Genomic DNA, 24954 nt, shown 5'->3' with positions numbered 1-24954 from the left:
TCAGAAGTTCTGTTTCAGAAGACCAACAAAAGAAAATTGGTCATATTTGTACCTGTTTTGCAGGATACATTTAGAACATGAATAGTAACAATTTAATAACACACTTAATGGCCGTCCTGCTAAACTGACCCTACAGATTTTCAAGTTTTTTTTTCTGAAAGTTTAATAGCATCTATCTCTATTTCATAAACTATTTATTTCTATTTAACTTTAAAGGGAATTGAATACTTTTTCCTTTTTCTTGTACCTTTAAATAAAAAATAAAATTGCACCTAGATTAGTTGAAGATGCTAAAGCAGTGATCTGTATATTAGCTGTTCAAAACTGCAGCATTCAGTTATAAACTTCTCAAGGGAGATCTGCAACGGATGCTATGAGTCTGTTGCTACGCACAGCCAAACAAACTAACTACACATGAAGCAGACTGCTGGCAAAAGCTTTCAACAATCTGTGAACAAGAAATATCAGAGCTCTTTGTTTATTGTCTAGCCTGGCTCTTCACTAATCATTGTATTCCCTTAATGTGCTAAAGAAAGTAAGCAGTGGGTGTTATCAGAGAAAGGTGGAATAGAAATAGGTAAATGCCTATACACTGCATTCAGAAGGATAAGTCATTATGTAAGATTTGCAAATGCACCTGAAGGATTTGCAAATGCACCCTGGAGCAATTTGGAGGTGCAGACACACATTCAAGTGGCAGCAACTTCAAAAAATCCTAGTTTACCTACAAAGCCAGGGTATCTCCACATTGGCTTGTTCTTTTCTTTCAGCAAATGTAAGGAAATTAATCTTAGCCTAGTCTGCAATTAAAAAGGGTCTTGAAGGTTAGTAAGTAGGCTGAGGAATGCATGCCCATACTTGTAAAGATCTGATTATGATACTGTCTTAATCTTGACTAATTGGTGGAATTCTGACTGTATAATATGCATGCTTTCACATCATGTCTATTTTGTTCAGCAACAGCGCATTCCATTCTTTAGCATGAATATGTCACCAAAGGATGCTGGCAGTTGAGAAATTATCAATATTGAATCTACGTCCAGCAGGTAGGTAGGTGCAACTTCTCATTGAAAATCATCTTCTGGTGCCAGCACTGCTGTTACAGAGCTACACTGGGTAATAGTTACAAACTAACACAGCTTGGGAATACAAAAGAATTGCACTGCTTTGAAGAAAAAAAATAATCAAAATACATCCAAACAAAAATTCCTTTTAATTTATCTTTCCATCAATACTCTTATGGTAATTTGAAACAGACAATGTTCAGCTGAACAATTAAAGTGAATAATAAAGTCTATTAGTCAGAGATTCATAGTGACCAATATGGCAGCTCATTAAGACCTAAACATGTTTCAAATCTACTCTCTTCAGCTTCTTAACATTTTGTTTCTCCTGTTTCTCAGTTAATTTCTGTGCACCTATCACAGTCCTTGCCAGCTCTGAGATTATGTTTCTTGAAATCAAGTGGCATCTGTAGGATGCAATTTATGAAAAGAACAGACTGAACCATCCTGAAACACAACAGAAGGTTCAAAGAAAATAACAAAATTAACATTTCAAACTAGGATTCAGAAAACATAGGATAAAATCTATTTCTAGGCAAGTTAGGATGGAAACATAAAAAGGTCTAAAAAAAGTCCCAAAGAAAATATAACAAACTCCTCTCTTAGAAAAGCAATTAAGAGTGAAAATATTAATGGCTTTCACAAAAACAAGCCTGCATCTATTATCTCTGACAGCCTGCCTTTTATCATATTCTCAGTATTAGTTTCTACATTGGATTTAGTCACTTTGAAAAACCTTTCAGAAAGTATTAGGAGACAAATGCTGTTAAAGAGTTTGCAATAGACAGCAATAATTTTTCACACCCCACCTTGCTCCTATCATAATAGCCATCTCTCATGTAACTCTACCAAAAGCCAAAGTTGGGCTCAAGTTTCAGGAGGCTAAAAATAAATAAATAAGCAAACAAACAAATAATTTGTGAGAGTGCAGTGACATGACCTAGGACAAGCTGCAGAAGATAAGCACATACTGCCCAGCAACTGTAAAGTCAACAGCCACTAACAGAGAAGAAACATAGCTAACACCCTTCAGAAAAAAAACACCCAACCATCAACATTAAACCTTCTTTACAGCTAGATTTAATGTCACCAAGACTTAAAAACATGCAAATGTTTGGTTTATAACATGCTGAAGTTCACAGAAAAGATAGAATCTGGTCTCATTTTTCCCCTATGTTTAAGGTATATCACAAACGCTTTCTGCTAATTTCAATGAAAAAAAAAAAAAAATCTGCTGCAGGAACCTAGTTGCAGCTCTGATGCACTGAAGTGGGTTATAGACCTTTGCAACAATAAAGATGCTGAACTACCTGGGCCTCTGGATCTGACAGATACTGCCTGCACCAGCCCACATTCAGTAAGAGACCCAAAGGGCTGCAGTTATTGCAGTTAACTCGATTCTGTGTCTTTTTTGTAAAAAAACAAAACCAAACCACACACAAGAGAACATTCATGGTTTCTGGAACTTGTTTACCTACACTGTAAACTGTTGAAATGGGCCAAATATCAGTCTCTGAAAAGAATCCTAGGTATAGTTCAGGAATTCCAGAAGGCACTCTTCTAAATACAGTCTGCATATAGCCACAGTGTTCACAGACTTCAAAACTGTGGACTGCACCAGCTCTCTAGCTCCTGAGAACTGAATGGGAAATCATCCCTTTTTTTTCTAGGAATATAGCTATTCTGTGGTCTTCAACTTAACATCAATCATACCTACTGTGAATCTAAGGGCAAACTGAATCAGGTCTTGCCATTCAATACTTTCTGAAAGAAAACAGCGGTTTCCACATCCAAAACAAACAAAAATAGCAATATTTTAAAAAATTAAATACATATATCCTAGTTGGTGAAATCATGTAAGAGACAAAAAAAGGCTAACACAAAAAAATTATTTTACTAACAATAGTTTTATTTTATGCAGGATGTTTCAGAAACTTTTGTTTGGACAGTGTATGTACTAGAACTGATCAGGCACAGAAATCTACTCAGATCTAAGACCATACACATTTAAAGCCAAATTCACCCCACTTCATTTGAGGCCTTTCAGTGGGCATCTAAAGTAATGGTTGAGTCACCCTTGGCTGTTGAGAATTTAAAAAGGGGTAAGCAATGTCTGATTTGCCTTTGAAGTCAACACTCACTTTCAATTGATTCTAGAGTGACAGTGCTCCTTATTTACGTGTGAAAGTTAAATTACCTAATGTGTGCTAGACAAATTCAGGTCATGTTCTTAAACACCACAATATCTTTCTCAGTAAAGACAGCAAATTAAATGTTGAATTTATACCAGCATACATGAAGAACCTTTCAGAAATTGTTCTGTGTTAGACAGGTGTAAATGAAATCAGATCTTCATTCTCCTAAATCACATAAATCTCTCTGTATACTGTCATCTTAAAAGATGTATAGTTTAATTTAGTAGAGTATGATTTCGGTAATGTGAAACAGCAGTTTCCCATTATTAGTTTTTTTCTGAGAGAGTGCAAGATTACCCATTCACATCCTTTATGGAAATAGTGTAGATCACGATGCAGCAAATTTCTCTTCACTAAAGAAAACCAAAGTTATAATATTTCAAATAGTGCTTTGTACATTATTTTTAATATGTTTGTTTCAATACCTCCTTTTGTGAGTTTATAAATTTAACAGACAGCCTAAAGGTAGCTTTGATTACGGTTACAGAGCAATTTATAATTTTTTTACACCATTAAAATGCATTTCAGGTTTTCATCAAATAACAAGAACAGATCATTTGAGCTACCTACTTCCTATAATTTCTGCTGTTTTGGAACATGTGAGCAAAGTAGATGGCAATAATTTGATGTTTCTAGATGACAGATAGTATTTTGGCCCTGTTGAAATCAATGGCACAATATTCATTCCTCTTACAGGAAAGGAATCATTCCTCTTACAGCCCACTTCTGAACAGCTCACAATTTAGGGATTTGATCTGTGACTCCTAGTTCATGATATTCCACAGTGAAATACAATGAAATGGAACCTGAGAATATAAGAGTTTCCAGACAGACTCCTTTCTTGGAAACAGCTCATTCATGGTGAGATTTAAGCAAAGGTTTTAGTCAGAACCAAATCTAAAAGGGAGCCTGGATAAAGGAAGGAAAGAGTATAATGCCCTGATCATAAAAATTTTTAAATCCAGAACTTATTGTCTTGAAGAAAATAATTTTATGTGCAATTAAAAAGAAATAATCTAAATAAATTACATCCAAGTCACATAAATAAATATCACAGTTTCTAATTATGAGATATTCCAACATATGGGCCAGTCACAAAAGGGCTAATTTTTGCAACTTACAGAAATATTGAGGTAACATATTTTTATCCATAATCTTGAACCGTGCAGTCCAAATACTTTCAGGAAATGCAGTATTATATCCTTGATTATGTGTTTGTCAAATAAATAGTGTCTCTAAGACTAATAATGGAAGTAACTGATTGCTGGCAGAACCAGGAGTCCCCTAGCAGTTGTTATCATTAAGTTTCAACAGTCATTTATATGGCTAAAAAAAAATAATAAATCTGATCCATGACTGCAGCTTTACAATCAGTTACCAATAATTCTATAAAACCTGAAGTGAGTTTTTTGTTTGATTTCATTCTAACACCAGAATAGTATTACACTGTCAAATAGTATTGTGCCACACAATTCACACAAAATTCAGGATTTTGTACAGAAATTTAACTCTGGATCTGGCAAATTAACTGCTCAAACATAAATTTAACTCCTACGAACTTTGGTCAAGTGGTCATGTAACTTATCATATAAAACACAACAAAACAATTACTTGATTGAAAATTGGAGACTTGCCATACCTTACGCATGCTCACTTTGTTGTTTTCAAATACACTGATTTTCCTTTTACATATTTTTAGCATACCGATTATAATGCAGCTGCCTTCACAAGAAGATGTAAAAATAAAGAATATAGTTCTACCTTCCTACATCTGTATACGGAACACACAATGCATCAAAATCTGAATAATAGATTACGCATCGTTTGAACTGAGAAAGTATAGGACAGTAAAGAAATAGCTCCTAAATCTTGAATATAATTAATGACAGCAATGACACTATTATGAACATCAGCTCATTGGATAACTTGTTTTCCAAAAGCAGCACAGATGATACTCCCAACAGATGATTCCATCTACCCTAACTCCTCAAAAACAGAAAGTTGGTTTATAGGCTATTGTGGCATTACACGTGGCACTTTTAGGAAGGGATTTAAAGGTCTTTCTGCTTCCACAAATACACAGTCATAAATCTTACCTCCAGCTTCCCTAAAATATCTAACAGAGATTTTTCTGTCTGTTCTGCTTCTAGTGTAAATCCTGGAAACAGAAGGCAAATGCTGAAACTTATTCTGTCAAGTACAAACATCCACACCTTTTCTTTTTAGTATATGATCAAAACTGTCTTCTGAGAGAAGTCAGTTTGAGAGAATGATACTTGAAAACCAAAGTCTCACTAACATGTTGGTGTATATTGTTTAATATTTCTTCAACATGGCATTACACCTAGCCAGGGGAAAAACCTTGGACTGAAGGGGGAAAAATCAACCACTGCTAGTAAATGACAGCTAAGTTATGGTTAGTAAAACCAAAAAATATATTTAGTAAGACCAATAAATAGCTTTATCATGTTAGGGGCTTTTTTTGACATTCCAGTGACTGACCATGATAGAGCTACTTCTAGGTCATAATTACATATTACAACATGCTCCAAAGGATGTGAAATGTATGTATGGGAGGGACAAGACAATGGGGTAAGACAGGGACATAATAGTAAAATTGGAAAAAAAGCAAGAACTCCTTTATATTAAAAATCAGGGAGGGTACCTGTAATCTGTATGAAGAAACTCACTGCACTTTTGACATTGTCTGATGCTTACCACCCAAATAAAGAGTAATTACACATATATTTCAATATAATAAACCAGCTCTGATCTCAGCTCCCACAAACCAACTGATGCATATATCAAGACAATTCTTTTTGTAAATAAAAAGCAGATGGTAAAGGAAACAGATGTCTTTTTTTTGACCTGATTTATACATCTGCAGACATATACAATATGCACGCATTTCCACAGAATTCTGAGCAAGTTATATTGGGAAATGGGAAAACTTTTCTTAATGGGTATGTGCAAACAAATATTGTGACTCAAGAAGAAAATAAGCTGTGACAAAAACACAAACATCATTTCAAGCCTATCTGATTCCAAACCAATATCATACCACAGTTCCATGTTAAAAAAACACCAATAAAAATCAGACAACTTTGGAAATAGTTTACTGTAAGGAAACTCAAATGTGAGGTGATTGAGGAATACGTGATTTTCAGATTTCTGCCTTCTCTAAAAGAAGACCTGAAGTTAGCAATGGTTGTCCTTCAGAAATTCATTTTACAGAAAAGCAAAACATCCCTCAGCAATACAGACCTGGAATTTATTTAAGATCTTCTAAATCTCAGATTGGCATTTTATGCAGACATCAACAATAAGCCATTGACAATGACATCAAATATTTGCACTGGTCGCAGAGAAATTACGCACAAGAATCAGCAGAAATGTGTTACAACTAAGCAGGATGGAAGAGTCTCACTGAAAAAGAGAAAATCCTTGCAGAACCTCTTACACAAGCGGCAGAGGATAAAGCAGTGCAAGGAGCCAATATGTTAGCAATCTTCAAAATCAAGTTAGGTTGAGGTGGGTCAAAACTACATAAAATCTTCTCAAAACTGAATTGCTCATTTGGGACATCCACTTGGTTTCTTAGCTTTTGTCCTATTTCTTTTTCTGCAGATAATTTACTTCAAGCTCACAAAGCATACTCCATTGTCAGGCATGGACAATGAAGTCTTCTCTTTCATCAAAGCACAAACCCCAGTGTAAGTGCCACATCTCTGAGCTGAAAGAACTGTATCCCATAATGATACTTAATATCCATGTCCATTCCAGTTCTGGGCCTATCTGCTGAGACTGTAAATAAGAAACTAGATTCATTCAAATGTTCTGATTGTTTCTTCCTGCTGAAGGGATGCTAAACAGCCTTAAATCTCAACTTATGTTTATTTTGCACCACTATAGGGACCAGTGAGACACAATTCATTAGCAAACCTGTCCGGGGGGGCTAATTATCACCTTTGGGAACTGGGCCAGGTTAGCCAGTTTAATTTCATATAAGCCGTCATACAATAATTAGATGGTAAGTACTTTCAGGAACTAACTACCTGGTCTAACTGGTGAGCTGGAGGTGAAAAGTTCCATATTCTATTACTAATCCCCTGAGCTATAGAGTTCCCAGCTGGTAGTTCTACAAATGTTCACACAGCTTTTTTTGAAAGGCAGCAGAAGTACTCACAAGTTTTTGTTGTATTCCCCCCCCCGCCCCAACCAAAATAAACCAAAAAAAAACCCCACAACTGCAAGAACAACTATCGTTTTCTTAAAATAATCTCTCTGAAATTAGCAGACTGTACACATTTTACAAGAATAAACAAACTTTTCTAATATTTATCCACAAATTAGGAGTCAGAGATCATTAGTGCAAATTTCTGCTGACCGGCAGCATTTATTCTATAAACTTTGGGTATCCTAAGTGATCCATTAGAGAATAACAGATATCTTCAATCCGTCTAATCTCTTCATTGGGCATGTTTTGTTTCCAGGAATTAATGCTACTTGATGAAATTTCCCCTTCATAAGGAAGATAGAAAAGATTGGTGGAGGTGGCAAATAATATTTGGTTTAACCTAGCAGGAGGAAGAGGAATACCAAGAAAGGTAAAAATTGTTTCAGCCGTCTTCTGAGGAAAGCTCACAATATCTTCAAACTTGACTAGCTGATAATTTGTTGGCAGCAAGACCCTATTTATTCTCAGTGCTGCTTCTGTGTTTGCTAACCATAAATAAGACAACACAGACACTGCATTTGAATTAGAATTTGAAAGTTCTTTTCTTAACGATTCATATTCAAAGGCATAGCCTTCATTTAAACTACACTTTTCTTTACCATTCTCCCCTTTAAATATTGCAGCCAAGTGTTGTGGAACATTTTTCAAAGAGTAAAGGTTTGGCTTATTTTTGTACAACATTGAATAGATCCACGCCCGTGGGTCCCTCACAATATACAATGCTCTCATTGACGGTCCTAGGATTTCCTGAAAGAAGGGAAGCTTTAAGGTCCAGCTTCCACTACTTAAACTAAGCACAGGTCGTGCATCAGGATAATAGGAGAGATGCCTTCTCAGTTCCCTGATATATTCAGCATCTTTATCTTGACTCCCTCTTGCCCTGCTTCTCTGCTCTGACAGAGATTCTCTCTTTTTTGATCTTTTCTTTTTGTCTTTGTTTATGGCAAAATGGTGGGCAACTTTACTTCTGCTGGCTTCGTATAAATGAATGTTTTGTAAATGTAACTTTGTGCCTCGAACTAAAGACTGGAGCCACCCTTGGATCAGACGAAAATGACCATTTTGGACATCAGAAACCTTCCATTCACATGGATCTACAAAGGAATCAATTTCAAATTCAGTCTCAGGGATTTCGAGATAAGGTGTAGGTATCCTGATGTATAAGAAGTCACTGCTATTGAAAAACAGCTGTTTTAAAATTTCTGCACCAGAAGCAGGAAGTGAAGTAATGATAACATCTGGCAAAACAACAGGGTTTCCTTCTAATTGCTTGGCTTTATTGCCTTCATCATGTTCTAGCTTTGTTATGCCACTAGTCCATTTTGCACAGATGGGCTGAGTACACATGCTCCACACATCCACCAATTCAATAAGCCATAGTGTGACAACCAGTATCAGGATCCAACGCAACATTTTACCAAAGGATATGTAAAACCGCCACTGAAAAGCCAGTATGACCAAACTAACACCCAAAATTAACCCTGCAACTATGTTCACTTTGAATCCAAATGGGAAAACTGACCTATTATTTTTTATCTGTTTTTTCAAAGATTCAGTACCTAGACCAAACTTGGTCACTTTGTTTTCACGAACTACTTTGGCAAAACCACCAAATCCCAAGTAATCGAACCTTCTCTTTAAATTCTGATATTCAGTCACAACAGATATAGTATTTTCAGTATTGTTGACACTGAGTGAAATCTGAAATCCAGGTTTTGCATTATCTATGAGTCTACAGTTAGAAACATTGACATAAGGGCCATAGAAAAGGTAAATAATCCTTGTAAGTGTGTTTTTCATTGGAAAGGTAACATTTACAAACTGAGTCCATCGCTTTTTGAATTCAGCAGCTTGTTCTGCCTCCTGTATCCTAGCAACAGGACTACTCCCATGATGATCAAACCAAAACATCTTGTAGTGGGCATCCCACACATCCATCATAGCTCCATTGTATTTGTTCTTAAATTTGTAGGGTATGTATTTAAAATCTATGTCCAGATTATGAAAAAAGGCACTGACAGAATTAACAGGAGAGTCTTCCTCCTTCTCGATATTGTCTACTACTAACAATGTCTGAGAATTCAAGAGCAGCAAAACACGATACACACTTTTCAATTTCATTGCTGATGTGTAAGCAGATACTGCCTCACCACTCACAAACATCATGTCTCCAGCCTGAGAGGCTGTTATGATTTCTCCAGTTGAGTCTCCAACCTCATCACCAATCCACTTCAGCCACTGGGCACACTCACCAAGCTGTCCTTCCCAAGGCTGGTTGCACTGGCTTGTAGGAGATGGTGCAAAGACCAAGACATTGTTCAAGTGGCTGAGTTTAGGTCCGTAAAGAGCCTCAGATACAAACACCTGTCCATTGGGAGCAAAAGTGAAAGAGTTCTGATCAGGATGTTCATGTCCTGGATTGAAACTTCTCCACCCATCAATCCACATATACGGTTGAAAGTGAACAATGTCATAGACAGCACGTCCACCCAGCTTTCCAGACTTAAAGGACACAAAGGTGTTTGCCTGACTGTTTGGCAACCCAGCCCCATAAGTAACAACTCCCCAGTTAGGAAACACATGCATTTTAGCACTACCATAGCCAGGAGGTGGCTGAGGAGTGATTTCAGCAGCATACCATATAAATTCAGTGTGTAGAGTGCTCCACCTCTGTGCAGTGGATGGAACCATCGGCCCATCCTTGGGTCTGTGTTTTCTAATCTGCTGTGCCAGCCAGTTGCCAGCTCCATTCTTCAAGACAAACTTATCCAGGAAAACCAACTGGCTCTCAGGACCATAAAACCAGTTGTAATTAGAATCAGCGATACCCACAGTCCTCTGAAAGCCCGGTAATAGGGTAGCATAGTAAAACCAAAAGTGCATCTTGAGCCAGTTATTCTCCAAGTTGTTAATACCAAGGTGTCGCTGAGCCAGGAAAACATACTGGGTTACAGACTTGGCTGTGTAGCTCCCATAAGCTACGCCCTCATCCAGAGACCCATCTACAACATGATTGAGCAGAAACATTGTTTTCTCCATCACATCAACAACAGCATGTTTCCAAATATTTGCCTGAGATCCTTTGTCCACACCTGCAACTAAAGCCCCAATAAGCAAAGCAAGCATATTGGTTGCTTGGTGGTTATGGAGAAGCTGCTTTCCCCAGGAACGAACCTTGGAGTACTCATACATTTCCTTGCTTATGGACCATATCTTCTCCAGGTATTTTTGCCTTCTCTCATTTTCCAGTGAATTATACAAGAAGTCAAAAGCAGTAGCAAATCCTGTTAGGGAGTGACCAAGTGGCACTTCATCTCCAGGTGCATTCTCAACCAACCAGTTTTTGTAGCCAGCCATTCTATCCATATATTCTAGGGCAAAATCAAATGCAGCTTTATCTTCAGGGCACAGCAAACAATAAAATGCTAGAGGTGGCAGATTGTTACCATAAATCTCATTCCACTTTGCAGCAAAATCAGCGTGCTTGGGTGGAGGTAAGTAGTATAATGGGTTAGACAGCATAGCTATCACTGCACTTCTGATGGCTCTAAACAGATGTGAATGGCTTGTATGAGCCTTCTGCCTCAGTGCCTGAACATCTTCAGCATCAAAATACAAGCTTGGATGAAGAACTGCTTTTTTTGGCTTCTGCTCAGCTCTGAGACCTTCACGTTGCTGTTTTTCATGTTGATCTATATTTTCTACAAAAGTCACCCAATCAGAGTAATTGCTTACAGATTCTTCAAAAGTGAAGACAGCAAACATCATTAATGCCAGAAATAAAGTATGCCCTGTGAACATCAGAGCCATGATCCATTAAGCAGTACCTCTTCCCCAGGCATGCATTTCTTAACAAAACACAATGTACAGATATTACACTCTGATCCAGTTAACTACAAAAGCAAACATTTTAAGGCATATTTTTAGCAGAAAAGACTTAGTGTGTACTGTGCCTGCCAACAGATACTCAGATTATTTGTCATCTGAGCTACAATACTGAAATAACAATGCTCTCAAAAAATTAAATCTCAGGTGCTTTGTCTGTTCACACTTGCCTCAAACACAACAATACAGCACAAATACTAAAATTACGGAAGAAGTAAAATGTCTAAAATACGCATATAAAACACAGGTTGTGACAATGCACAGTAAGAGACCAAAACACCCTCTCTTGGTAGCTTGAAAAACTTCACTTGAAAAAAGGAATTGGAGTCGCACATTTATTTTTTTAAAGAGCTTTCAATCAGGTCGAATCCCACTTCTACAGCTGACAAAAACTCCACTCATCACAAAATGATATAATTTATTCAGAACAGTGTGTTATATTGGATGAAATAGGGGATTTACAGCATTTGGAAAACAGACTCCAAAGCTGAAGTTACTTTCTTCAGCCTTCACCTTAGCTCAATTTCCACACACTCTCTTTCCACCTTCCTTTTTGGGACTCATGAGAGAGTGGGAAGGAAAAAAAATAATAATAAAAAAACCCTCTAAAAACATCAACATAGATGTTCCATGTGCTCTCTGTAGGAAACTGCTGTGCTTCTATCAACTATATGCCTCTGTCTGCAGAAAGTGTGTCTGAATTAGTAGTCACAGAGTATGGACATGTTTTCAAGTCTTCTTTCATGATACCTTCAGCCAATTATGCCCAAATTTTGCCTTAATGATTCAGATAACCGTGCTCCTTCCATTATGAAGCAAAAGGAAAACATGTGTAAGAGGCAGACAGCCAAGACTTTTTTGTTAAAAGAGCCATTTCGGGGTTTCTTCCACTTTGCGTGCTGCTTCTTTCTGTGAAAAGAGAAACAAAAGTTCTCTGAAGCTGTACAGGTGTGAGAACATATCTGAAGTACTTAACAAAGTACTGCTCACTTTCTAGGAAAGACGAATTAATACACCTTTTCTTTAACAGATCTGGGTGTTTTTTTTAATTAGCATTTTCAAAGTTCCACAGAATTTGCCATTGGCAAAACAGAAATCCAGATTGGCTACTTGAGCTCTCTCTAGTTCACCTTGTCCTGCATCAGGGACAATCTTTCCATTACACTGCGAGGAGCTACAGAGAAAGCAAACCTGAAATACGCAACTGAGACTAAATGGAGCTCAAATTAAAAAGAAAACCAACGTAAAACGACGCTTACACGAACACCCCGCGCCTTGGTTGCGCCCGCGGAGTGACGGAGCGAGGCCGGCCCGCTTAGGACGGACCCCGCCGCCCGCCGCTGCTTCGCCCCCCGCCCCAACACGAAGCCGGACGAGGACCGGCGCGGCCAGCAGAGGGCGCCCCTCCGCAGCCGCCGTGCGCCCCTCCCCGCAGCATCGGGGCCGCACAACTTGAACAAGTTTAGAGGACGAACCCCCCGCCGTGGCCGGGACCCTACGTGTGTCCTCTCACCGGCCTCCTCCAGCGCAAACCCGTCTCTTACCGCAGCAGCTCCGGCGACGGGCGGGGAAGGGGCGAGGGGCGGCCGGCAGCTGCCGAGGGGCCGAGTCGCTCTGCCCAACCAGCGCGGCCCGGGGCTAGCTCCCGACCTGGGGGCTGCGGCGCGCTGCCTCGGCTGGGCCGGCCTGTGCTCGGCTCTGGCCCTTTCCGCGTTGCCGGTACTTCCCCCTGTCTGTCCGCAACTTCGGGTCCCTGCAGTCCGCCGGAGGCTCCCCAGAGTTGGTGGCGGGGGAGATGCGGCAGCAGGCACAAGCAGTGAAGCAAACTCACAGAGATACCGTTCTGGAGGGGCGGGGAGAGAAAGCAGAAGGCAGGGCGGGAGGGAGGAGGAAAAGAGGGAAGGAGGGGGGGGTGAAGGAGGGGATGGGGGTGGTTGGCAGAGCCGCCCCCGGCGGAACAGGGATGTGCCGGTCCTGCGCGCCGTGCTGCTGCGGCGGGTGGGCTGCCGGCCCCGCCGCTGCTCCCGGCTGCTCTTCTGGGCTGCGACTGCGTGAGCTGGCTGCCGAGCCCAGCCGCGCTCCTGGCGGCGGATGCACAGCCGTCCCTGCGCCTCGGCAGCGGGCTACCGACGGAGCGGCGCGGAGCGCGGCGAGCGCGCCCGGGGGCAGGGCCAGGGCCAGGTCCAAAGTCGGGGGACCCGGAGCGGCGCGGAGCGCGGCGAGCGCGCCCGGGGGCAGGGCCAGGGCCAGGTCCAAAGTCGGGGGACCCGCCCGGGGTAGGAGGGGCCGCGTCGCCCAGGCCCCTCACGCGGCGGCTGCCCCGGGATCGCGGTGAGGGTCAGCGAGGGAAGGTCCCGGTGCGGGCGGCGGGGAGCAGCGGGCACGTATGAGAGGGCTCTGTGAAGAAAAGCTGCGGATGCCTCCGTGGCCGGCCCGCCGGTCGGCAGCTGCCGCCCCGCCACCAACCGGCTTCCGCGGCTCCCAGCCGGGGCAATGGCAGCTTACGGTGCTACGGGTGGGATGGGTCTGGGCAGGGAGGCAGGAGCCGTCCCTCCCGTGGACGGCAACTTGGTGAGTGCGGAATAAATGCATAAGTGTGTCCCTATCTCGGAAGCCACGGAGATACGCAGCATCATCTTGTTGGAGCGATTCCACTTTTTATAACTACTTCCACGCGTAGGCAGTTTATTTTATATGATACGTTAAAAAGATTGTCATTCAGCGTTATCTGAAGGCTTCTGAAGTAAAGTATAAAAGCGTAATGAGATGTAAACCCTTCTGCCCCATAACTTGTTCAGTCAGTGATGTGGTTAAGCGTCACTAGAAGTGCTGGTTAGCCCCTCTGGTCCACCCACAATATTCAAGAGCTACTATTTCATTCTTGGTTTGGAGTGTAGTTTGGATTGCAGGTAATTATTTTCAGAGCCCGATTTTGTAACCTGTCTGATGTGATGCCAAGCTAGTCTTCGGTGTTGAATGCACTCTAGGAAAAGAAAAGGTGTTAGCTTTTGGATGTGTGTTTCCATTTACTATGTTTATAAACTGCCTCAAAGGATGTGGGTATTAATCATCTGAACAGCATAAGTGACCACTTTTTCCCAGGCATAGCCTATATTCTTCTTAACTCCCCTCCACCCTCCCAATATGTTGGAAAATACAGCTGCATAGTCAAGTATTTCTTAAGCTACTCAATGTATAACTATCTTGAAATGAATATATGAATATATAAAGGTCATACATTATGGATACTGATTCTGTTTCTTTGTGCTGTGGAGAGCACCTTGGAAGGATTAAATTATTAAATTATGCACATTTCCATTAATGATGAACTATGTCTGGAGCCATCCTAATCTTTCAGATGTGCACTATAGACTTGTCTTAAGAAGGAAAAATACTAATTATTGCCTGGATCATATCTTCCTGTCAGAAGAAATTTGCATAATGGCCAAAGATCAGCACATAATTCCCTGACCTTGAATCTGTTAAAATTCTGCCTTTCATGCTACTGGGGAAGTTATTCCAGGCAAAGAGCAAAGGGAAATGTAAAGCAACAATAAAGGCCACATTCCTACTTAAAGTCAGTAGAAATGGAACAGCATACACTACAAATTAAAAACTCCCACATCTTTTCCCCTCTGTTCCCGTTGTAACCTATATTGTACCCATTACATTTTTCCCCAAGGCTGACCCACTGGAACATACTGAAGTCCCAGGGAATGACTTTTCCAATAAATTGTCAGGCAATTCTGAACAAGCAGAACAAGTGGAAGAATTATGTTAGGTTAAAAGCAAGAGTAAACTTCTCCGAAGAGCCCTTCTCACTCCGTGGGGCCTTTATTGAGACCATTACATATACACTATTCAATTGCAATGTGATATTTGTGGAGAAGCATGAAAATGAATTATTGACTGGCCACACATACTCACAAATCATACCATTTTGACAAATTCTTATTTATATATGCCAGTGAAGACACTTATATGTCACTTTGCTTTTTCGTTGAAAGTTCTTTCACATTATCAAAGGTGCCCTTGCAGAATACTTAAGGCTGGTTTTCTGCTAAGCCAACTGAAAAACAACAGCATCTTTAGCCATCTATGATTTCAACATTCAGTAGTATAGGCTACTGACTTTCTGCCATTTTCAAATCATTTTGCTTCCAAAAAACTCACCAGAACATCAGATAACAATAGTAGTAGTACTAGTATTCAATTATTTTTCTAGTAGTAATTTTCAGTAGTCAGCAGATACCCATAGTTACTATACTACAACTGAGAAACAAAACCAAAACCTCATGGATTCAATTGGTATCCAGGAGAAACAATTAAGTGATTTAGACTTCAAAGGAGTTGGATTAAGGTATTTAGAAATAGTGACCCTGGGTTGCAACCAACTCTTTTGCATAAAATGAGTCCGAATTGCACTGGCATTCTGCCTTACTTGATCACATAACGCTCTTTAAAAAGAGGTCAGTAAAATCAAGGTCACTTTCAGAACAACTGTTAATTATTAAAGTAACTGTTAAAAGTTACCATATACATTTTTATCGGGAGAAACATTGACCATCTGGCAACAACTTGCATTATCTTGTTACATTTTCAAATATTATTCATAACTATGAATAGCTGAAAAGCAAGGCTGATGGGCTATCAGCAGGAAAAAGATGCTGTGAAATATCTACCAAGAAAATGAGTTTTGACTTGCGGAAAAGTGACCTAGTTGTCACTTCAAGTTGTTAGTATAAGAAATCATGGATTGCTGTTGGTGATACACTCTGGTATACCACCTCAGGGATAGCATTCTGCATTGATGCCAAAATCAGCCATCTGAATGATCTTGAAAATGCTAGCGATGTTATCCTGCTTGAGTAGAGGCCAAGTGCTAACAGATGGAAGTGAAGAGTAGGATAATCAGCTGGACTGCAGCAAATTATTTGCCAGTGTCAATGAGGATAATAATACACAAGTTCCTAAATGCTGCTGTGAAAAATGAGGCATTCATCCACAGACCCAGAAAAAGCCAGGTATCTAAGTAGGATCTGGACTGAGTTAACTAGGTATCCAGTAATGGTGGACTCTTGAAACTTCTGAATAACTCCTCAAATAGCAAATGTACATAAACCCTTAAGTCTAAAGTAAAGGTTTTATTTTAGAGGGATTTAACGACTAAACCTAACTGTGGCCTGAAAGATACACTTTTCTTAATCTAAATCCACTCATAGATATTTATTGGGAATTCTTGAAATATACTTCATGCACACATCCTTCTTTTACAACGCACACGCACAAAAAAACCCCAACAAAATAACCATAGGGAACAATGCAGCAGTCATGAGGATCCTTTTTAATGCAGTACAGTTATCTGTTAGTCAAGAGCACCCCCCTTTTACAGAGAAGACATGGGTGCAATAATCTTTTCTCCTTTAAAGTGTTCTAACCAAAATCTCTTAACCCTCATATAACCTCATTTGTTTCAGCATACAACATTTTCTGCCAAACTAGGGAAATCATATTGCTTTTCATTTATATAATCACACTCAGAAACTTACACACATAATTGTATTAGAGGGTAGGAATTAGAACCTCTGCTATCCAAGAATAGCTCACCCATTTCACAACAAACAGGTCATAAAATGAAGTGTATGCCTCACAGAATGAAGTATACACCACATTCTCAGAGAAGGGATCATTCCTTCAAATCCTTCCTCCCTGTGACAATGACTTTTGCAATATCCAACCCTGCTTCCTCTCTGTGTAACCCCACCTGACAGGAACACAAACAAAACCCACACTATTTGCTAGTTAACTAGTTTTGGAGGGAGAGATCTGATGTTGCTGATGAGCATCTGAGAAATAAAGGGGGTGATAAATAAAGTGTATAAATGATATCTTAAGTTCCTGTCTTCTAAGGATTGAGTGAATATGGGAGAACACAGAATAGAAAGTACACAGAAAAGAGCAAATCAGAATGTGGTGATACTGCTCTTACCAGGGGTTTTAATTTTTACTTTTTATTTAATTTATTTATTTTAATTAAAAAATTTACTTTTTATTTTCTAATATTTTTATTTCAAGATTTTCTAACATTTAGAAATGGTAACTAAATAAATGTAGCAGCAACAAAACACAAACAAGCAAGCAAGCAAGAATATCCTGGTTTTATTAAACTAAAAATTATCATGTTTAAGTTTTATCACACTGCGCAAGCACAGTAAAAAAGGAAGTGACATTTTTTTCCCTGTTTCAAAGACTTTTCTTTCTAGTAGAGTTCAACACTGCAAGACTAGAGTAGCCATGGGCTGAAAAGTGCCTGGTGTCACTGTCAGCAGAGATGTAGGATGGAACAACTGCCAAAAGCCACAGTGCTGCACTCTTTTTCTGTCTCAGCTGTGTACTCCTGCCAGTCCTTTTATGTTGGAGCAGTGGGCAGCCTCATTGCTAAATAATTGCTCGTGCAGACACAACAGAGCAGCACAGCTTTAGGCCAGCTTAAGTAGATTGTGAAACTGTACCTTAAAAATGCCAGCTGCATACAGGGGTAATTTTAAGTCCATTCATGACTCAGACTCTGCCTATGAAACAAATGGGACTATTTGCACTTGGGCAGCATTTTTATCAAGAAAAATTCAGTGGAAGTGGTTTAGAAATACAAGAGATGACATTGTATACAGTGGTTGGACCTCAAGAAATTTCTCAGCGATTGGTTGGAACAGCACAACACCAAATTCTTAGGTTATCAAAATCACTGGAGTAATGTTTGTGCAGTTCTACATCAGTGCACAATTTTCACCATGGAAACTTATCAACAGTTGGAGAAAGGAGATTAAACCTACAAATGCATTTTTGGAAGCATTTAAATATTCAAAGCTTGCTAGTTGTATTCTGGCTGTTTTGTAACCTGCCATATTAAATACAAAATATTAGCAAATTAATCGTAACACAAAACCAAAGCAGTGGAAAAGGAAGGAATATTATTTTCCCTGCCCTAGTGTCTGGGAAGTCTAAGAAATTATTGACATTACAATTGCCCTTCCCTCAAAAAAAAACAAAAAAAACCAAAAAAAAAACTAGCCAAAACACAAAACCCCAACAAATGAAAACCAGACACACACACACAGAAACAAAACAAAAATAAAAAAACACCACCACTAACACCAAGTTCACCAGGCATTTCGTTTTGAACTAGGGTGATTCTTTTTCAAATCAGTATCTGATACGTTCACCAGATATATGAGTGATCAAATATATGCTACTGATTCAGCCAGAGAAGAACTCAGTATCAGAATCTCCTGAGGTAGATAAGCTTTATATAACATTGCTGTAAACAGGATTTTATGTATGGAGGCATACCTATCCTTTGCTTTTGGTATAACCAATCCTATGGTTCTTCATTTTAGTGGAAGTATTTCACCTGTAGCTTTGCAACACTAATGTAAACTCACTGTTGTGATTTCAGTGAAATACGTTCCTTTCTGTTGACTTTGTAAGCTTCGGATATGGGTCTAAATCCTAGTACCTTATAGCTGGTGATTTTCCACCAGCAGTTGTCAATACAGTGTTCTTATTTGCTAGCAACCATAAATTAGAACTAGCTTAAAGAGATTTTCAGATATATTGCCCAGCCCATGAAGAATGTATATGAGATATATTTTTACTGGACAAGCAGAACCTGCGGAGGTAGGAATTAAATCTTAAGACTAAAAAACTGTTATGATCTACAGCATTGTCTCCAAGTTAATATGGTTAAGGAAATACTAAATTAGACATTATAGTGAAAGAATACAATTACAAATCTTAACTAAGTGTATTTTTTGTAGTTCTATTCTGTATTCCATGTTAATGTACAGGCTTATATTTATCAGTTTTGGAAGCATTAGAAAACAGAAAGCTACAGATTACAACCCATATGGGTATGCTCAGGTTGGCAGTAGTGGTTAATAGTATCTCCTAGTTTTGCTTTTTATAAACCAAGCAATATTTAGGACGTATATTAAGATGATTTAATCACAAAGAATGCAAACACTATACTTAACTGGAACACAGCATACTGCATTAAGAGGAGTGTGGGCCAGAGTAACATGTATTAGTTCACACATTATTACTAGGAAACAGGCAAGTTCTCAGGTTAAAATGGAAAATCTCAGTTTGCAGCACAGTAGTCTGAATTTACATAATACTTAAACCATTCTACCTAAATATCCTAAGTGTTTTCCTCTCAGTAAAGGCCACATTAATCCTATTCAGTGGGATATCTTACTTGGACAGTCCTATTAGATTTAATGAAATGACTATGAAGTACTATATAATGGAAAGGTGTGGTTCTACAAGTACTTTACAATAATTAGGGCTCCTTGGAAAGGAGTAATCTACCACTGTTGACATATCTGATTGTCTGTTCCCATCTCTTCCTTTTTCAAGGACAGTGTAACTGTGATGAACCAGGTAAGGGGACAGATTTTGCACAATCAAAAATAATACCTGGCAAAGATTAGTTTCCAGCTAGATACTTTCCCTCAGTTTAGTTCACCTGGAATTAGGCAACAATATATGTATATGGCGGTGAGGAGCTGTAAAAGCACATATTTGGAGACTACTTTTAAGGTAAACAGCCTTTGTAAAGTTGAATCCTTCCACACCTAGTTCTGATGCTTTGCTCTGCAGAAGGCAGCTAGAATGCCAACTATTTTAATAATCTAAGTAAGCCTTTGCAGTTTGGGAGTTAGACATGTAAAAATATTGAAAGTTTCAGTAAGAGCTCATTGTTACAAATACTTTTCAATGTTATTGTAAAATATAAATTCCCAAGCACTTACAATTACTAGTCAATTTTAACATTTACTTTGCTAAATTAGATTTACTTTGCTAAAGTAGATTGCCACTGGCCTTTACTTTATGTGAGGAAAGTGGTGCAGAAATATTAAGGTCATAGTAATATACCAGTAAGCTGTGATTGATTTAGGCTGGATTATAGACAGCAGAGCAACCTGTGCTCTCTCTCTCAACGTAGAATGCAGGGTTTCTATTAAATTCTTTTGTACTTAACCCGGATCTTCCAAAGGCTGAATTTTGGGTAAGTTTCCACTTTTATTACGGATTTGCTGCTAATGTATTTTGGCCTGCAGTTTTCTTTTGAGGTATTGTCTTTTGCCTTTTGACTTTGTTATTCTGAGTACCTTTGTTGTCATTATTTTTAACTTCTGGATGCTGCCAGACAGACAGGTTATGTCTACCTAACACAGCATAGCGCTGCACAGGGGTACCCAAGCTAGTTGTAAGAAGCTTTGCTAACTGAAATAGATAACATGCTCTATCGATGTATCTGGTTTTTGTGGGATCTAAGCTGATACATTAAAAATTAGCATGAATATTGCTACAGGGCAGTGGATGGTTCCAGCTGACCCATATTAAAGAGAATCCTCTATTTAAATTTTGCAGGATAAAGTGAGGATGCAATTTGGTCAGTCTGTAGATCACTACACAGAGGTCACATTGGAGGGTTCATAAATTAACAGCAAGAGGTATGAAATGATCAAATGGCTGGAACCCAAAGCTCAAATTTTAATGATGTATCAGTTGTAAATTATTAACACTGGTTGTAATTAAGACTGGAAGAGGTTTTCAAAGAATATGATGGATTCTCTGTAATTTCAAGTCTTTAATTAAGACCAAAGGTAGCTCTCAAAAGATACGGTAAAATTTGATAATAAAAGAACTATCAGGAGAAATTCAGAGGTCTTAAACTCTATGAATTTTTAATCACATCAGACTTTCTTTTATGGCATTCATTCATCTAGAAAAGTGGAAAAATACAATGGACATTTATAAAGGTCATGTAAATAGGTTTCTTATAATGGCAATTGAATTGCTGTCTGTTCTGCTAACATAGAATCATAGAATCATAGAATAGTTAGGGTTGGAAAGGACCACGTTAATTTTCTTATCGAAAAGCACCCCCAAGTCCTTCTCTGAATCTCTTCTCTGCCCAGCCTGTAGCTGTGCCTGGGATTCCTCTGACCCAGGTGTAGGACCTCACACTTGGCATAGTTAAACTTCATGAGGTTGGCATCAGCCCACATCACAAGTGTGTCAAGGTCCCTCTGGATGGCATTCCTTCCCTCCAGTGTATCAACCGAACCACACAGCTTGGTGTCATCGACAAACTTGCTGAGGGTGCACTAAATCCCACTGTCCATGTCACCGACAAAGATGTTAAACAAGATCGGTCCCAACACTGATCCCTGAGGGACACCACTTGTTACTGGCCTCCAGCCAGACATTGAGCCATTAACCACAACGCTTTGTGTGCGGCCAACCAGCCAGTTCTTTATCCACCGAGTGGTCCACCTATCAAATTGATGTCTCACCAGTTTAAAGACAAGGATGTTGTGTGGGACAGTGTTGAATGCTTAGCACAAGTCCAGGTAGATGACATCAACTGCTCTACCCCTGTCCATCAGTTCTGTAGCCCCATCATAGAAGACCACCAAATTGGTCAGGCAGGATTTGCCCTTAGTGAAACCATGCTGGCTGTCACCAACCACCTTGTTGATTTTGGAACCATCTTGAGACCTCTCAGCAACAGAGACAAAAAATATTTTTTTTCCATTTTAAGATGGAGACCTAGGTGTGGTTCTTCAGCAGTCAAAGAACACATAAGGAGAAGAAATGGAGCTGAAATGGGATGGCAGAATTTCGCATCACACTTTCTGTCGCTTTTCTTCTGCCCTGGTTCCACACAGCAGTAGCTCCTAGCCCATACACTCTAACATTTCTGGCATTATATTAACCAACAAGAGTGACTTTTCAGACATACAGCATAGCTAGTGGCAGATAATTAAGCTATGGATGTTTCACAGTCCACTCCAGTTTGCCGACTAGTTAACTGTGTCTTCTGCCAATGTCTGGAGTTGGTCCTGACTGCACTAGTGATTCATGAAAATATCGTGAACTTATTCAGAAACATTGAATCTTAGAGTCATAGCATAGTTAGGGCTGGAAAAGACCTTAAGATCATCAAGTTCTAACCCCCCTGCCATGGGCAGGAACACCTCACACTAAACCATGTCACCCAAAGCCCTGTACAACCTGGCCTTGAACACCGGCTGGAGCATTCACAACTTCCCTGAGCAACCCATTCCAGTGCCTTACCACCCACATAGTAAAGAACTTCCTCCTTATGTCCAATCTAAACTTCTCCTGTTTAAGTTTTAGCCTATTACCCCTTGTCCTATCACTATAGTCCCTAATGAAGAGTCCCTCCCCAGCACCCCTATAGGCCCCCTTCAGATACTGGAAGGCTGCTATGAGGTCTCCATGCAGCCTTCTCTTCTCTAGGCCGAACAACCCCAACTTGCTTAGAACTACACACAATACTTCAAGTGAAGTCTCACAAGAGCAGAGGAGAGGGGCAGGATCACCTCCTTCAACCTGATGGTCACGTTCCTTTTGATGCAGCCCAGGATACGGTTGGCTTTTTGGGCTGCGAGTGCACACTAACAACTTATGTTAAGTTTCTCATCGACCAACACCCCCAGGTTCTCTGCAGGGCTGCTCTGAATCTCTTCTCTGCCCAACCTGTAGCTGTGCCTGTGATTGCTCCGGCCCATGTAATCTCACCTCAGTAGCCATTAGAAGACCATCTATAATAGTCTGTAGTAAAACTTTTAACTCAACGATTCATATATAGTATAAAAGACTTTGTTTAGGGGTTTTAAGAAGTTACAGACATCTATACTGAGGTGTTGTATATCAGCTAATATCCACATTCATAGAATAGATGTCTTTGGCACATATGAGCAATATTACCTTGATTCATAGGAGTCACTCAAGTGCGCTTTCTCAATAGTTCTACTGAAAGGCACTAGATGTAAGAGCAAAAATATTCAGTGTCAAACATTTTTACCCTTTTTTTTTTTTACCACAGAAAAAAAAAAGAAAAAAGAAAGAAACTGCCTCCACCTCCACATCTTTTGTAATGTATGTACAGTTGCAGCTGCAGCAAGCAAACAAATACACAAACAAAGCTTGTCAAAAACCAAGATGATTTCAATTGACTGTGATGAGCCATGCCTGTCCTACAAACATAGGCAGCCAGTAAAGTATCCTAGTAAGCTCTATACCCTTCCTTCTTCCTCCAAAATCCACATGGGTTTGCAATATGCCCAGAAAACTATTCAAGTTCCAGATATTTCAGCCCAGAGCTCATTAGACTTGTGACAGACATGCGCTGCTGCTGCCTATAATTACAAAGGAATTACTGAGAATTTTTCAGGATTTTCTTGACAGTCCTTTGTAAAGGTAAGTGATTTATTGATATCTCCGATTGATGGGATCAAAACATTCTAGACAAGCACATGAAATGTCTTGAAATTATGACAATAAATGAGCGAATTTCTAGACATCTTACCCACTTACATCTCTATTTTCCTCATCCCCTGGGCAGTTCACCTGTCAAGGGCAAGGTGCTCAACCTTCTCATGACCTCTGAGACCTTAACAACCTAATGAATAAGAAAGTAATTTTCTGTGTACTGCTAAATTAACATGAGTGTTTTGAATATAGTAGAAAACAGTACTACTGTTCAAGCATTTGTTCTATCTTTGTTCTACTACAGAGTAAACATTGTTTTCAGGCAAATCTTCAGCAAATCAGGTTGCCTGAGAACATCAAACTGGACAAATAAATAATAAAAAAAAAAGATTATTTATCTTCATAATCACAACACCTATTATTAAGAATATTAAAAATCAAAATACTTGCCTTCCAAATATAAAGCATAGAACCATAGTCAGAAAAGGAAAGTTAAAGTATGAGAAGATAGAAATTTAAATATTTTGAAGGAATTTAGCTTTTGTTTTAAACTGGACAAGTTTACCTAGACCCCAGCATTTTAAAATTTCCATCTGGGTTCAATGGCCCAGAAAGGAGATTGGGACTGTCCTAAAAAAATTAAGAAAAAGAAAAGAAAAAATACTAAGCCAAGCATCTGTCCTTATCATCTAAAGTACCTCTTTCCTTCCAAGATATTAAAGGAGACTAGATAACAAGTTGAGACCCAGGTGACTGGTTTACATATGTCAATGTAGATGCAGATGAATCTAGTGTCTGGTATCCAGCCCAGCACTATCTGAAGTCCAGAAGAATCTATTGTCTGCTTATCAGACATTAAATTAATCCTTTGTCATTAAGAGTAAAGCAAATCCTTGTCATTAACATTAAAGCAAATCAACATCTATTTGAGTCTTGTGATATTACAGTTTGAGATATACAACATATCCTCCCAGGAAATCTGTGTAAAAGACACGTTAGCCTATAGCAATGGGGCTTATATAGGATGAGAGATTTCGTGAAATAATTCAGTACATCAGTCACACACTGTGCAATATTTGAAGTTTTCTTGAACTGCTGCATCAAATTTATTTAAAAAATGGAGTATTAAAAGAAATATCCTGCTATAAATGTAGTTTGCTTTCATCTCAGCAATAACATGAGACTGCAGTTTAATGAGTAGTTATTGTGATGGGGTAATGTATGACTACAATTATTATTTTCAAATGCAGCTTTATTTGGGACT

The 24954-nt window shown here is 39.3% G+C and overlaps 1 protein-coding gene across 1 annotated transcript; it reads right to left on the bottom strand.

Moving 5' to 3' along the window:
• Positions 1 to 5473: 5473 nt before the first annotated feature.
• DSEL (dermatan sulfate epimerase like) lies at positions 5474 to 13522 on the bottom strand. The gene is made up of 2 exons (XM_061357394.1): positions 12926 to 13522; positions 5474 to 12286 (listed from the first exon to the last, which is right to left on the bottom strand). Exon 2 carries the CDS (start codon positions 11304 to 11306, stop codon positions 7656 to 7658), a length of 3651 nt encoding a protein of 1216 aa, XP_061213378.1. The 5' UTR covers positions 11307 to 12286; positions 12926 to 13522; the 3' UTR covers positions 5474 to 7655.
• Between the last annotated feature and the right edge of the window lie 11432 nt (positions 13523 to 24954).

This window comes from Neopsephotus bourkii, unplaced genomic scaffold, assembly GCF_033783945.1.
Source record: "Neopsephotus bourkii isolate Nb327-2 ecotype Australia unplaced genomic scaffold, CSIRO-AGI_Nbou_v1 NB_894, whole genome shotgun sequence".
In the NCBI taxonomy this organism is placed as follows: Eukaryota; Metazoa; Chordata; class Aves; order Psittaciformes; family Psittacidae; genus Neopsephotus; species Neopsephotus bourkii.
The sequence above is the reverse complement of the archived record's forward strand: the minus strand, read 5'-3'. Positions and strand labels throughout refer to the sequence as shown.